The sequence below is a fragment of the Mustela nigripes genome, chromosome 18, assembly GCF_022355385.1.
Source record: "Mustela nigripes isolate SB6536 chromosome 18, MUSNIG.SB6536, whole genome shotgun sequence".
In the NCBI taxonomy this organism is placed as follows: Eukaryota; Metazoa; Chordata; class Mammalia; order Carnivora; family Mustelidae; genus Mustela; species Mustela nigripes.
Window position 1 is genome coordinate 16,030,117 of NC_081574.1, and position 15,826 is coordinate 16,045,942.

General features: G+C 36.9%; 1 protein-coding gene across 1 annotated transcript in view; it reads left to right on the top strand.

Annotated features, from left to right (window-relative positions):
• GTF2E2 (general transcription factor IIE subunit 2) overlaps positions 1-15,826 on the top strand; it is a 67,204-nt gene that overhangs the window by 40,704 nt on the left and 10,674 nt on the right. Inside the window, exon 6 of the mRNA XM_059384168.1 lies at positions 6,407-6,500. Coding sequence (XP_059240151.1) covers positions 6,407-6,500 — 94 coding nt within the window. The remainder of the gene's footprint in view (positions 1-6,406; positions 6,501-15,826) is intronic.

The following is a 15,826-nucleotide window of genomic DNA, read 5'->3' on the forward strand; positions in this document are numbered from 1 at the left end:
CCAATACTACATTTTCAATTACTGGAGATTTGTAGGAAGTTTTGAAATTAGGAAGTAAATCCTCCAGCTTAGTTTTTCCTTTCCAAGATTGATTATTCAGAGTCCCTTGAGATTCCATATGAATTTTAGGATGGGTTTTTCTATTTCTGCAAAAAACATCATTGGGATTTTGATAAGGATTGCACTGAATCTGTAGATCACTTTGGATAGTATCTACATCTTAATTTGTAAACCTGGGGTGTGTTTGCATTTATGTTGTCTAATTTCTTTCAGCAGTATTTCATTTTTATTTCTTTTTAGAGATTTTATTTACTTGAGAAAGAATGCTTGAGCAGGGAGAGGGGCAGAGGAAGAGGGAGAAGCAAATTTACTGCTGAGCAGGGATCCCACTTGGGCCTCAGTCTCAGGACCCCAGGATCATGACCTGAGCCAAAGGCAGGCACTTAACCTACTAAGCCACCCAGGTGCACCCTTTCAGCAGTGTTTTATAGTTTTCATGGTGCCAAGTCCTTCATCTCTTTAAGTTAATTCCTAAGTATTTTATTCTTTTAGATGCTTTTGTGAATGGAATTGTTTTTGTAACTTCTTTTCAGATTGTTCATTGTTAATATATAGAAATGTAGCTGACTTTTGTGTATTGACTTTGTATCTGTCTTGCCACTTTGATGAATTCTTTTATTCTAACAGCTTTGAAACATACATCATATTTCGGATGTATAACATAATGGTTCAATATTTGTATATATTGTGAAATTATATCACCACAGTAAGTCCAATTAACATCTGTCACCATATGTAGCACCAAATTTTTTTAAAAAAGATTTTATTTATTAATTTGACAGAGATCACAAGTAGGCAGAGAGGCAGGCAGAGAGGGGGGGGGGAAGCAGGCTCCCTGCTGAGCAGAAAGCCTGATGCAGACTCGAACCCAGGACCCTGGGATCATGACCTGAGTGGAAGGCAGAGTCTTTAACCCACTGAGCCACTAAGGCGCGCCAGCACCAAATTCTTTTTTAATGATGAGAACTTTTTAAGATTTAATCTCTCAACAGCTTTTAAACATGTAATATAGTATTGTTAACTGTAGTTACCATGCTGTACATTACATCCCCATGACTTATTTTATAACTTCATAATGTGCACATTTTGACTACTTCATGCATTTTCCCCATCCACACTGCTGTGTCTGGCAATCACCAAGGATTTTTTTCTTTTTTTAGAGTCCACATAAAGGTGAGATAATACAAATTTTTCTTACTTTGTCTCACTTATTTCACTTAGCATAATGCCCTCAAGGTCCATTCATTTTTATTACAGATGGCAAGATTTCTTCTTTTATGGCTACATAATATTCCATTTATGTGTGTGTATCTATTTTCCTTATCTGATTATCCATCAGCGGACACTTAGGTTTTCGTATCTTGGCTATTAATAATGCTGTTTACAAAGGAGTGCATATATTTTTTTTAGTTAGTGTTTTTGGTTTCTTTGGATAAGTAACTGGAGCATATGGTTGTTCTCTTTTCATAGTTAATTTCCAGTTTACATTGCTACCAACAGTACCTGAGATTTCCCTTTTCTCCATTTTCTCCAACAATTATATCTTGTCTTTTTAATAGTGGCTATCCCGACAGGTGTGAGATGAGGTACCTCATTGTGGTTTTGCATTTTCCTAGTCATGATGTTGAGCATGTTGGTGACCATATGTAGGCCATCTTTGGAAACGTGTTTTGCGATCTTCTACCAATTTTTGAATTAGATTGTTTTTCGGTATTAAGTTCCATGAGTTCCTTATATATTTGGGATAGTAACCGCTAATCAGATACATGATTTGTTTTTCTTTTTACTGTTCTGATTGGGTGATTTCTGCTACCCTGTTTTATGCATCAGTGATCCATTCTTCTGTATCAGCTGACCTGCAGTTGATTCCCTATACAGTGTTTTTCATTTCAGTTATTGTATTCTTTAGTTCTGATTTTTCAGTGCTCTTTAAATTTTCTCTTTGTTGAAGTTTTCACTGTATTCCCCTGTTTTGCTTATGAGTTCGGTGAGTATTTTTTGGGTCATGACATTGAACTTCTTATTTGGTAGATTACTTACCTCCATTTCATTTAGGGTTTTTTGTTTGAGGCTTTGTTTTATTCTTCTGGAATATATTCCTCTCCCTCCGTACTTTGCCTAGCTGTGTGAGTTTCTATATACTGGTTAGATCAGTTATGTTTCCCTGTTTTGAAGGAGTGGCTTTATGTGAAGGGTGTCCTTTGGGGCCCCCCTCATCACCTGAGGCAAGTACCCCAGGGGTATCCCCTTTGAGGGGCAGTCTGATTTGTGTCTGGGCCACAATTGGTGTGAACTTGTTGATATTCAGCACTGTCTTTCTTTGTGGCTTTGAGGCCCAGTAGGAGCTGCTGGTGGTACACTGGTGAATGGAGCTGGCTCTGACACATCTGGCTGAGAGGCCCAGCTGCAACGGCTGCAGGCGCTCTAGTGTGCATGGCTAGCCTCTCCAGAGTAGGGGCTGCTTGGGGGTAGATTGCTGGTGCCTTTGGAAGCTGCCCACTGGGTGGCTCGGGGATGTGTTTTAGAGGGGCTCATATGCTTGCCGAGGCTGCCTGGAATCTCTTTCTTTTGATTGCAGAGTTTAATCTTCTTTCTTTTTAAAATTTTATTTATTTATTTGATGGGGTATGGGGGAAGAGAGTGCACATGAGCAGAGGGAGAGGGAGAACCAGGCTCCCTGCTGAGCAAGAAGCCCAATGTGGGACTCGATAATCCCAGGACCCTGGGATTATGACCTGATCTGAAGGCCACCTAACTGACTGAGCCACCCAGGAGTCCCTAATTGTCTTACTTTTTAATTACTTACAAGGGAATATTATTTTGTTTAGTTTTCTATACGCCTTCTGCATTTTTGTTCTTCCTTTTACTGCATTACTATTTTGTGTTTAGCTGATTTATTTGTATTTTCATTTTTTTATTTTTATTTTTGGAGAGAGTTGGGGGAAGGGCAGGAGGAGAGGGAGAATCTTAAGCAGGCTCCATACCCAGCATGGAGACTGTTGTGTGGCTCCATCTCACAATCCCAAGATCATGACCTGAGCCAAAATCAAGAGTTGGATGCTTAATTGACTGAGCCACCCAGGTGCCCCTCCTTGATTTTTTAATATTGAAATGTTAGATTCCTATCTCATTTCCTTCGTGTATGTTCTGTAGCTATTTTCCTTGTGGTTACCATGGGGATTATATTTAACATCCTAAAGTTATAACATTTGTACTGGTTTGTATTTATATTAGCCTAACTTCAGTAGCATATTAAAAATCTACTCCTTTACATCTCCATTCCCACCTCTTTGTTGTAAAGGTCACAAAATTACATCTTCACACATTGCCATAAACGAATAATACTTATATTATTTTATTTTTTAATATCTTTTTAAAAAGTTTTTATTTATTTATTAGACCGTGTGAGGGGAGAGGTTAGAGGGAGAAGCAGACTCCCCACGGAGCAGGGAGCCCAACGTGGGACTTGATCCCGGGACTCCAGGATCATGACCTGAGCCGAAGGCAGTTGCTTAACCAACTAAGCCACACACTCACCCCCTAATAATTCTTTTAAATCTGTTAGTCTCTTAAACTATGTAAAAGCCAAAATTTGGAGATATAAAAGAGTTACAGTGATACTAGCTATTAGACTGATAATTGCTTTTTTAAAATGTATTAGTCTCTTAAATCTGTAGAGAACAAAAAGTATAGTTACAAACTTTTGCGCAGTGATACTAGCTTTTATAATTGCCCATGTGCTTAGCTTCAGTGAGATCTTTATTTTTTCATATTAACTTTGAGTTACTGATTCTTTCATGTTCTCTTGTAGGGCTCCCTTGTACATTTCTTGCCTGGTAGATCCTAGTGATAATGAAATCCTCTGCCTTTTTTTTTTTTTTTTAACTATTTAAAAAAGCCTTTTTATTTGGGAATATCTTAATTTTTTCTTACCTTTGAAGGGTAGGTTTGCTGGATAGAAGATTCTGTGTTCACAGATTTTTCTTCTAGCATTTTGTATATAGCAGCCTGCTACTTTCTGGCCTCTAAAGTTTCTTTCCTTCTTTCTTTCTTTTTTTTTTTTTAAGATTCTATTTATTTTAAATTGTGGTCGAGTGTGAGTTGGTGGGAAGAGCAGGAGGGAGAGAGGCGGAGGGGGAAGGAATCTTAAGCAGACTTGGTGCTGAGCATAAGGCTTGACACAAGGCTCGAACTCGTGACCCTTAGATCATGACCTGAGCCAAAACTGAGTTGAAGACTGACTGAGCCACCAGAGGTTCTTGGCCTCTAAAGTTTCTGATGAGAAATACAATTTTTTTTAGGATCCCTTCCTTGTATGTGCTGGTTTGCTTGTCTCTTGCTGCTTTCGAGATTGTCTTTGGAAAGTTTATTTATAATGTGTCTCTGTGTGGGTCTCTTTGAGTTCATATTCTTTGGATTCATTGAGCTTCTTGAGTGTTTATTACATTCATATATTTCTTCAACTTAGGGAAGTTTTCAGTCATTATTTTTTGAAATATGCTCTCTGCCACTTTTTCTCTCTCTTTTTCTGAGACTCCACAGTGCGTATTTTGGTCTACTTGCTGGTGCCCCAGAGGTCTCTTAGGATTTGTTCACTCAGTCCTTTTTGTCAGTTTTTTCTTTTTAAGATTTTTTTCTAAAATTTATTTCAGAGATGGGAGCCTGGGTGGCTCAGTGGGTTAAAGCCTCTGCCTTTGGCTCAGGTCATCATCTCGGGGTTCCGGGATCGAGCCCCACATCAGGCTCTCTGCTCAGCAGGGAGTCTGCTTCCCCCTCTCTCTGCCTGCCTCTAAAAAGCTACAACAGGCGCCCCTGTTGTAGCTTTTTAAAACATAATTGGAAATAACTGATTGGTGGTGATGAATAAGTGGCAAAATATTTTAAGGTAGAGGAAAAGTAAGAACACCAAAATCCCACAGTTTTTTTTTTCTTCTTCTTTTTTTTAAAGATTTTATTTATTTGACAGAGAGATCACAAGTAGGCAGAGAGGCAGGCAGAGAGAAAAGGGGAAGCAGGCTCTCCGCTGAGCAGAGAGCATGATGCAGCCCCTCCCAGCCCCCCAGTTTTCTCTAGATTAATAAAAAGACTCCAGGGACACCTGGATGGCTCATTCGGTTAAGCCTCTGCCTTCGGCTCAGGTCATGATCCCAGGGTCTTGGGATCGAGTCCCACATCAGGCTCCTTGTCCAGCAGGGAGCCTGCTTCTCTCTCTGCCTCTGCCTGCCACTCTGCCTGCTTGTGCTCTCTCTCTCTGACAAATAAATAAATCTTTAAAAAAAAAAAAAGGAATATCTTAGTATAACAACAGATTCATAAATTGATAACCTATATTAATGAAGATGTGCTTGAGGACACCATATTTAGAAAGTTAATACCCTCTAATCAATTCGGTGTTTCAACATCCGGATATCTGTATTGAAAACGTCCTTCAGGGATGCCTGGGTGGCTCAGTTGGTTAAGCAGCTGCCTTCGGCTCAGGTCGTGATCCCAGCATCCTGGGATCGAGTCCCACATCGGGCTCCTTGCTCAGCAGGGAGCCTGCTTCTCCCTCTGCCTCTGCCTGCCATTCTGTCTGCCTGTGCTCACTCTCTCTCCCTCTCTTTCTCTGATAAATAAATAAAATCTTTAAAAAAAAAAAAGAAAACGTCCTTCATATGGGACTGGACGAGATTATGCTGAGTGAAATAAGTCAAGCAGAGAGTCAAGTATCATATGGTTTCACTTATTTGTGGAGCATAACAAATAACATGGAGGACATGGGAAGCTGGAGAGGAGAAGGGAGCTGAGGGAAATTGGAAGGGGAGGTGAACCATGAGAGACTATGGACTCTGAAAAACAACCTGAGGGTTTTGAAGGGGTGGGGGAACCAGGTGGTGGGTATTGGGGAGAGCATGTATTGCATGGAGCACTGGGTGTGGTGCAAAAACAATGAATACTGTTACGCTGAAAAGAAATAAAAATAATAATAATAATAATTTTTAAAAAAAGAAAAGACCGCGTCCTTCATATTATTTAAAAAAAAAAAAAAAAAAAGACTCCAGTGGACCCAAATCATAACTGAAACATAGATTGAGTTTTTTGGGGTTTTTCCCCCCCAAAATAAGTAACTTCTTTTTGTACTTTGGAAGATCTCTAAGAATAAAGGTCCTAAAATACCAATATGTAAAATAGTGAGAACTGCTCATGAAAGAAACTTAAGAACTAAAATTAGGTGCATTAGACACTAATGCTGTAACTGAAGGTTAAAATAAATGGGAATCCTTTGTTGTTTTAAAAAGAAAATCTTTTGGGGTGAGGTAATTTGGAGTTAACTGAAAAAAAAAATTTTTTTTTTTAATCTTTTAAGGCTTTAGGGGACCAGATACTATTTGTAAATCGTCCCGATAAGAAGAAAATTCTTTTCTTCAATGATAAGAGCTGTCAGTTTTCTGTGGATGAAGGTGAGCTTTTCTGTTTAATTTTCAAGTATGTTAGAAATACAGTGTGACAAAATTTATATTTATAATCCAGTTATAACTCAGATTTTGTAGTAGTGCTTTTTAGCTTTATCATCTCTTAGAGCACAGCTAATAATCTTACCAGTAACATTGTTTCTCAGAATGCCATTTGAAATATGTCATTTGAAAGATTTTTGGTTAATTTTACTTGTAATCATAGTATGAGTAGGTTGTGATATCTTATGCTTATAACAGCTGTACCAAATAGTTTATTTCTTTAGTTATGTTATTTTACAAATATTACTTCATATCTTGATATGAAAGCTTGACGCAGAATGGGAAAAAACAAACTTTTGTTGGTGACTGATACTCTCTTAATAACTTGTGAGTCTTTTGGTTATCAAATTGGATAGGCAAGATTACTTTTTTCTGACTGTTGTAGAGTCAGATGCTAAGCTTCTTATACTAAATGTGTGATGCCTATATTTTGAATTTTAGGTATTTTATTTCAGGGGCACGTGGGTGGCTCAGTTGGCTGACTTGATTTCGGCTCAGGTCATGCATGATCTCAGGGCTGTGGAATTGAGCCCTGCATTGGGCTCCCCACTCCATTGGGTATCTCCTTGAGATGCTCTCTCTTCTTCTCCTTTTGTCCACCACCCCACCCCACCTCGATTTGGTGTGGGCTTTGTCTTTCAAATAAACATAATCTTTAAAAAAATATTTCCTCAGCATTTGACAGGTAAAATAGTTAAACAAGGGTTTTATTCATGGGAAATCTCTACTATAGTAGAAATAGTAGAAATCTCTACTATAGTAGAAATTCTCATTTAGACAAATCTATTTTACTATAAATTTAGATTAATTTGTATTTGTATTAATTTTGAACCTAATTAAACATCATTTTAATTATAAAACCTGAGAAGTAAAACAGATACCAAAAAATTCTAATAATATAGAATTACATAAGATAAAAAAGTAATATTAGATTCCAGATAGTGAAAACTTGCTATGCCTGCCTGGTAGTCCTAGTGACTGATGTTTATTGTATTGAATAAAAGAGATTCTATTGAAGAAATGGTTTTGTATAAAAAATACCCATATAATTCTTGTCCCTTTAGTAGCCCATACATTTTTGATTATGATTTTGTAATTTGTACTATGTAAGTTTTTCTTTCATATGTTATCTGGCTGTAAATATTCAGGCTTATGGTGCTAGTAGATAGGAATTTAGTTAACCTGAAGTTACTTAGATGACCGTGATTTATCTGAGGAAATAGAATGTTGTATTTTGGTGGAAAATTGTGATTGAGAGCATCTTGTATACAGTTGGTTCTCAGTAAATAACTTTACTGTAATAGTAAATTTAACTTTAAAAAATTGTTTTCAAAGTATTCCAGCTATTCTGTATTGTATTTTCTAATAAATAAGGTAAGCTTCTTTATTAATAAATATTAATTTTTACTTTACAGTAAAAATTAATTTACTGTAAATTTGTAACTTTAAAAAATTGTTTTCAGAGTATTCCAGTTATTCTGTATTGTATTTTCTAATAAATAAGGTAAGCGTCTATATGTAAGGGAGTAGTGAACTTCTTTTTTACATTGTAACGATAGGTGCTCATTTAAGAAAGGTTTGGCTTAGCAATTTTTGTGTTGCTTGAGTCTCCTTTACTTACAGTTTTGCTTTTATGGAAACTTTCATACTTCTCAAATTGACTTGACCCCTCGAAAAAATGTTGAGGTGGACTTGATTTTTAAGATACTTAGAAGTTTTGTTTTTTTTTTCTTTTTTAAGATTTTATTTATTTATTTGACAGAGAGAAATCACAAGTAGATGGAGAGGCAGGCAGAGAGAGAGAGAGGGAAGCGGGCTCCCTGCTGAGCAGAGAGCCCGATGCGGGACTCGATCCCAGGACCCTGAGATCATGACCTGAGCCGAAGGCAGTGGCTTAACCCACTGAGCCACCCAGGCACCCACTTAGAAGTATTTTTTAAAAAATAGCTGATTCCTTTATTCTTTGGCATAGTTAATCCATTTGAAAAAAACGTGCAGTATTAAAACGTAAGTATCATGTTCAAGTAGGAAGATCTTACAGTGAAAAGCAGATATGTTTTCCTTTCACTAATTTGAGTCCCTTTGATTTGTGGCACTACTTGTTTTATTTTAATTCTTTGGGTGGTTGTTCCCTTACTTTATTAAATAATACACTTATATTTTTTTTTCTTAATTTTTCAGCTTGAAGTATTATAATGACTTATTCTTGTGTTGCTGATTTATACCTGCTGTCTCTCTTCTTCACTTTCTAATATAGTATAGTACTAGTTTAAGTTTCTCTGCCATTTTCTTGGTACCTTTAAAATCAAAATAACTGAATGTTTCCAGGGAAATTTTAGTGTTAAGTCTGCTCTGCAGATGGCAGTATAGTGCAGCATAGCTGCAGATGTTCACCTTGCCAGATGAGGTTGCAGTAGCTCTCTAAGAACATGATAAAACTCTAGGATTTCTTGATAATAATTTATTGGAGAAATTTTAATTGAGTACTTTCTGTTCCTCTATATCCTCACACTAATCGTTATACCGAGTCATTGGTATTTTCTGTCTGCAGTGCAATTTTTCCTATAGATATCACTGTTTTAACTTTGCTCAGCCTTTTCCTGTTTGTGTACCTTTCTGTTTCTTTTCTTTTTTTAAAAAATTTTATTTATTTGACAGACAGAGATCACAAGTAGACAGAGAGGCAGGCAGAGAGAGAGGAGAAAGCAGGCTCCCTGCTGAGCAGAGAGCCCAATGTGGGGCTCGATCCCAGGACTCTGGGATCATGACATGAGCCGAAGGCAGAGGCTTAACCCACTGAGCCACCTAGGTGCCCCTACTTTTCTGTTTCTTAACATCACCCTGTTTTCATTTGCCATTTTGAATGGCCTTTGTTGGTTTAAACTCATCCCATCTCCTTATTACTTGACTTATAAGGACAAGATGAGGATTTTCTCCCTCCCTTCCTTCCTTTATTTGAGAGGGTGGGCAGAAGGAGAGGAAGACAGAGTCTTAAGAAGATGCTGAGCACGGAGCCCGGTGCAGAGTTCAGTCTCACGAACCTGAGATCATGACCTGAGTCAAAACCCAAGAGTCAGACACTTAATTGACTGAGCCACCCATGCACCCCAAGATGAGGATTTTCACTTTTTCCCAGTCAGATTATACAAGTAACCATATATGCTTGTTAGTAAAATCCCACTTATCTGGAAATAAGTTGTATAAATTGCTTGATGTTTATTTTTCTAGTTTACTTTTTCTCAGATAATCTCTAAGACTGTATGGTTATTTAGTATTCCGTTACGTAAGTGTACCCAATGAATGATTTTTTTAAGTACTTAATAATGCTGCAGCAAATATTCTTAACACCCTTTACATGCTGGAGACGTGTGTGGTTTTTTAATTAATGAAATAGGCATATATATCAGAAGGTATGGGAGGGGAAATTGATAAATTATTTTTGCATCTATTAAGTCTTTGTTGTTGTAGACTTAATAGGTGTTGAAGTATATTACTAGGTTTCCTAATATTGATTGTCCTTGAATAAGGACTCCTAGAATAAATAAACCTTTTTTAACTATATATTTCTGGACTCTTTTTCTATGTATCTGAAGGGTTTTTGCTTTAGTATCCAGTTTTCTTTTTTTGTTCACTTTCTCAGGGTTTGGTTGGTGTGTGATGCCGGATACATCAAAAGAGAAGGATAGTTTTCCTTTTTCTTTCCATTCTTTCCTTATGAGAATATTCAATTCCTTGAAGATTTGAACACAAACACCCATGAGTTTCTCTGTCTTCTTGTTTCTTGGACAGTATTCTTTGTATCTTCTTTGGTTATGTCCATCATTAAGTTTCCCATCTCATAAATTAATTTTTATAATCTCTGCTTTCCTAAAATCATCCATTGTTAATTTTCAGATTTAATAGCATATACATTTTGCAGAGTATAGCCCCAGAATTTAATTCTTGTCTGTAATTTTCCCTTTTTATTGCTAACTTCTTGTATTTGCATGTTCTCCCTTACTTCCTTATTATGCTATGTTGGTGTATCTGTTTTACTTTTGTTGTTGTATTTTTGTTTTAAAGGAAAACATCTGTCAGATCACCCTTTGCATACTAGTTTTTGATTACTTTCTATGAGTGGTGACTGAGCAAACATTTAAAATCTGCCAAATTTTTTTGTTGTTTTAATTTTGCTGTTACTTCCTGGTGGTTTTCCTGCAGAATTCTTGGTTTATAAACATTCTTGACAGTTTTAGTTTAAGGGTTGAATCATAATCATTGTAAAGCATCTCTCTTGGTCCAATTTAATGTTCTTTTCTTTTGAAGTCTGGCTTTATCTTATATTCTTTTAATCCCTTCCCTTTTTTGGGGCTGATACATTTTTGTCCATCCTTTTACGATGTACCCTGTCTTCTTTTGTTTAAATGTTTCCTTTGTAATTGGTTTGTAGTTGGTTTTAACTTCTTGAAGTGTCATTTTATATTAATTATCTTTTTACATGATAGATTGTCCCATTATTTGTTTGGAAAGTATAATTTTGGGAAGTTGTCGTATATAGAGTGATTCTTTGTATCTCTAATTTGCTTAAACTATAGATATCGTGGGGCACTTGGGTGGCTCAGTGGGTTAAAGCCTTTGGCTCAGGTCATGATCTCAGGGTCCTGGAATCCAGCCCCACATCGGGCTTTCTGCTCAGCGGGGAGCCTGCTTCCTCCTCTCTCCCTACCTGCCTCTCTACTTGTAATCTCTATCAAATAAATAAATAAAATCTTTAAATGATGCCTATAGTTGTTTGTTTTTTTTAAATCAACTTTGTTCTTTGTTTTTATTTCCTGGTTGACACTTTCTGGGATTTTGGTAGCAATCTGTTATTGTGTATATTCATGAATTCACTTATTCAATAAGTCTTCACTTATTCAACAAATATTTACCAATGTCATACGCCCCAGTCATTTTGCTAAATGCAGGAGATACACTAGCGAACAAGGTAGACAAGTCTCTGCCTTTGTAGAGTTCACATTCTAAAGGATAGCATAAACAATATAAAAATCAAAGATGATGACAGATTGTATCAAATTCTAGAAAAGAGACAAATGAAGTATGTGCAAGTTGGTAAAGCACTAGGAGGGGTGGAACTCAAGTGAAGAAAGCTGTGAAAGAATGAGATGGAGATAGCCTTGATATGGGTGCCATTGTGGCGGAAGTGGGGCTCAAGCAGAGTATAATAAAGGCAAAGGCTGTAGTAAAGACTTTGTTTTTTTTCGTAGGCCTGTGGTTTTTAATCCTTAAGTCTGATTCAGTGAAGCTTGAGGAACAAATATTTTCTAACATGTTCTTTGCTCTTGTAAAATAAAATTTCCAGATGATATAACCTACTTTGAGACATAATTTCTTTAAAGTTAATATAATACATGGATGCTTGGCTGCCTCAGTCAGTAGAGAAAGTGACTCTTGATCTCAGGATGCCGAGTTGAAGCCCCCACATTGGGTGCAGAGCTTACTTTAAAAACATAGGGGCTCCCAGACGACTCAGTTGGTTAAGTTTCCAACTCTTGATTTCAGCTCAGGTCATGATCTGATGGCTTTGAGATGGAACCCTGCGTCTGGCTCTGCACTGGGGGTGGAGCCTGCCTAAAATTCTTTTTCTCTCTCTCCCTCTGTTGCCCCCACTTAAAAAAAAAAAAAAAAAAAAAAAAAAAGTATGATGCCCTGACTGTAAAAGAAAGGAGAAATGGAAATTGGTTTATATTTTATAAATGTATTTCAATGTTTGTAATTACTCAGGCGTATTTATATTAGATTATAAATGGGATATAAATAACACAGTTGTTTACATTTATAATCACCATTGAATGTGATGGCTACAAATAGACCAGTACAGGTGTGATGCAGTGCAGCCTATCTACCATAATTAGTGTTTCCCTTAAGTGGTAAAGAATTTGTGGCAAAGGTCTGCAAAATACAAAGTGAAATTTTCCTGAGATTTTCAAAGGTTAATATACCATATTCTTTATTTATTGTACTTTGTATGTTTCACAATGTAACATGATTTTTGTATGTAACAAAATCATGTTTGTTAAACCAATATAAGAAATATTTTGTGTATATATGTAAACAGAATTTGATTCTTATCATCAACTGGTGTTTTTCATTAATCTCTATACTTTCTAAGAAAGATGGCTGGAAGTAAGAAAGGTTTTTTTTTTTTTTTTTTTAAAGATTTTTTAATTTATTTGTCAGAGAGAGAGAGCGTGAACACAGGCAGACAGAATGGCAGGGAGAGGGAGAAGCAGACTCCCTGCCGAGCAAGGAGCCCGATGTGGGACTCGATCCCAGGACGCTGGGATCATGACCTGAGCCGAAGGCAGCTGCTTAACCAACTGAGCCACCCAGGCGTCCCAAGAAAGGTTTTTTAACAATGATGGTGTTGATAATTTGGAGCTGAGTAAACTTTTTGGTGTTGGGGTTGTCGCTGTGCAGTGTAGATGATACCAGAATCCCAGGCTTCATTAGATGCCTGTGGCATACTTTTCCCCAGTGTGACAACCAAAAGTGTATCCAGACATTACCAAAGAAATGTTTCCCAGGAAGCAAAAATGTCTGGGTTGAAAATTATATTAAAGGTACAGTTTATGTTTATAAGTAAGATAAATTGTCTTCAGACTTTTCTTGAACTCTTTTGTTCAGTGCATTTAGTTATAGAGGGTTGTCACCCAGTGAGTAAGGTCTCTGTTCTCAAGCTTTCCTAAAGCCGAGGGAACGTTGACATGGGAACACAGATGGTGGTTCTTGCGTACTGTTATTGTGAGGTTCGTACAGCACTGTAGACACTGGGGGAATAAGTCACGATCCACAGGAATTTCAGGATTCAGACACTGTTTTTGGAGTTGAAATTGTCAGTATGGCATAAGTCACTGATTTTCAAGATACAGGTTTTTTTCTAATGATATAAGTTGTGTGATTCCAGAGAAGATCCACTGAAAATTGATGCATGTCTTAACATTTGTCTTCTCTCTGTCTCTTTCTCTTTGTTCATATTTTACTCAAAATGTGCTGTCCTGATTGTATTGATGGAGTTTTTATTTTAAGATTTTATTTATTTATTTGACAGAGATTACAAGTAGGCAGATTGGCAGGCAGAGAAAGAGGGAGGGGAAGCAGGCTCTCCACTGAGCAGAGAGCCTGACATGGGGCTCGATCCTAGGACCCCAGGACCCTGACCCAAGCAGAAGGCAGAGGCTTTAACCCATTGAGCCACCCAGGTGCCCCTTGATGGAGATTTTTGTGTTAGCCCAGTAGGTGGCAGTCTTAGCTAAAGAAGAAATACTGATTGATGAAGCTTTTAGTCCCGTTTGAAGACTCACCCTTCATTTTATGTGTAATAGAAGGAAATGTCTTAGATAAGGTATAATACAAGTAAAGACAGAGCTTATTTATAGAAATTTAGAAAATCAGATAGGTACATGAACACAGAGTAATTGAACTTAGGTATTTGTCTTATTTCACAAAGGTATTTATTTCCTTTTATCAGGATCTTATTCATTTAGAGGCAGTATAAATGCCGTGGTCAAGATGTTTGAATAGTTAATCTGTAGGTTTATATCTTAGATCTGCTCCTTATTAGCTTGGGCAAGGTACTTCTGAGATTTCTCATTTATAAAAGAGAAATAATGGTATATGTCTCATGGTCCTTATGAGAATTAAATGAGTTAAAAATAAATGTGCATAGAGCTTGGAACAGAGCCTGGCATGTAGTAAGACTAATAGTAACAGTAATATTAGCTATTATCAGAGGAATTAGAAATACCAAATAGTACCAGAATACTAGATATTTAAATCTTAACTGGTTATTTATTCATGTTTACTTAGCTGTGTGGTTATTGACTAAGTAGATCTGTAGTCTTGTGTTTTGTTAAATGGATAATAAAGAATCAGAGCCAGTTTAGCAGTCTGAGGCCATATTTGCAAAGATCTTTTGCAGTTATAGAATGTTTGTTGGTGTTCCTGATGAGAAGTCCAGTGACAGTCTGATTTTTCTTCCATTTCTGCTAACTTGTTCATTTCTGCTTAGAAACTTAAACAATTTCAGTTTTATCCTTAGAATACAGAGCTTATCCCAGAAGCTCTTTTCCTGGGGGCTCTTATGCTGTTTTAGTTCATTATTTTTTTATGGCTTTCCATTTTATGAATGTACTTTAAAACAGTTTTTCTGATGCTCCACAGGTAGAGATGTAATTTTTGATTTTTGTTCTGCTGTATGCTATTATCAATAGTATTTGCACATAATTACTTGTGCGCTTCTCTGATTATTTCCTTACTGTAGTTTTCTTTAAGTAGAATTGCAAGATCAGAAGATAAGGCATATTTTAAAAATTGTCAACACCTTGCCTATCTGTAAAGTTTGCACCATTTTTTTGGGGACCCATTTACCCTTCACAGCAGTATATGAAAAGGTATCCAATTCTATACCCTCTCCAGTACTAGATGTTTTTAGTGGACTTTGCCAGTCTCATAGAAAATATGGATTATCTTGGATTTGTATTTTCTTGCAATGACTTTATGAAATTAGAGAAAACCATGATTTTTCTTTGTACTTCTGGTCAACTATACATTTTTTGTCCTTGCATACATTAAAATGTAATTAAATTTGGGATGCTTATATCTTGCCTTTAAAATTAGGTGCTGTTCACCTGGGTGGCTCAGTCAGTTAGGTGTCTGCCTTTGGCTCAGGTCATGATTCTAGGGTCCTGGGATCGAGCCCCACATACGGCTTCCTGCTCAGTGGGGAGCCTGCCTCTCCTGCTCCCTCTGCTTGTACTCTCTCTCTGTCAAATAAATAAAGTCTTAAAAAAAAAAAATTAGGCCTTGCTTTCCATTGTTCATCTTAAGTATTTATGCAGCTGTGGTACATTTACACAGTACATGTAATATTTAAATACTGAAACAGCACTGAGCTAAAGAAAGGCAGGAATTAATGTAGAAATGTTTTATCAAGAAACCCAGACATTGAAAAAAGATATGGGGGGGGAGGGGATCTTAAGTAGGCTCCATGCCCAGTGCAGAGCCCTCCGTGGGGCTCAGTCTCATGACCCTGAGATGATAAAATGTAGTCAAGAGTCAGGTGCTTAATCAACTGAGCCACTCACATGCCCCCATGGAAGAGTTTTTTTATTCAGGGATTTTTCTCTGAAAATAGCCCAAGCAACACGTTTTTTAGCACAGAAAGTAGTTAAATTTTGTTTTAATGTACTTTCAGTTTCGTTGTGCCATTAAAGTTTATGTTGTGTATTTTT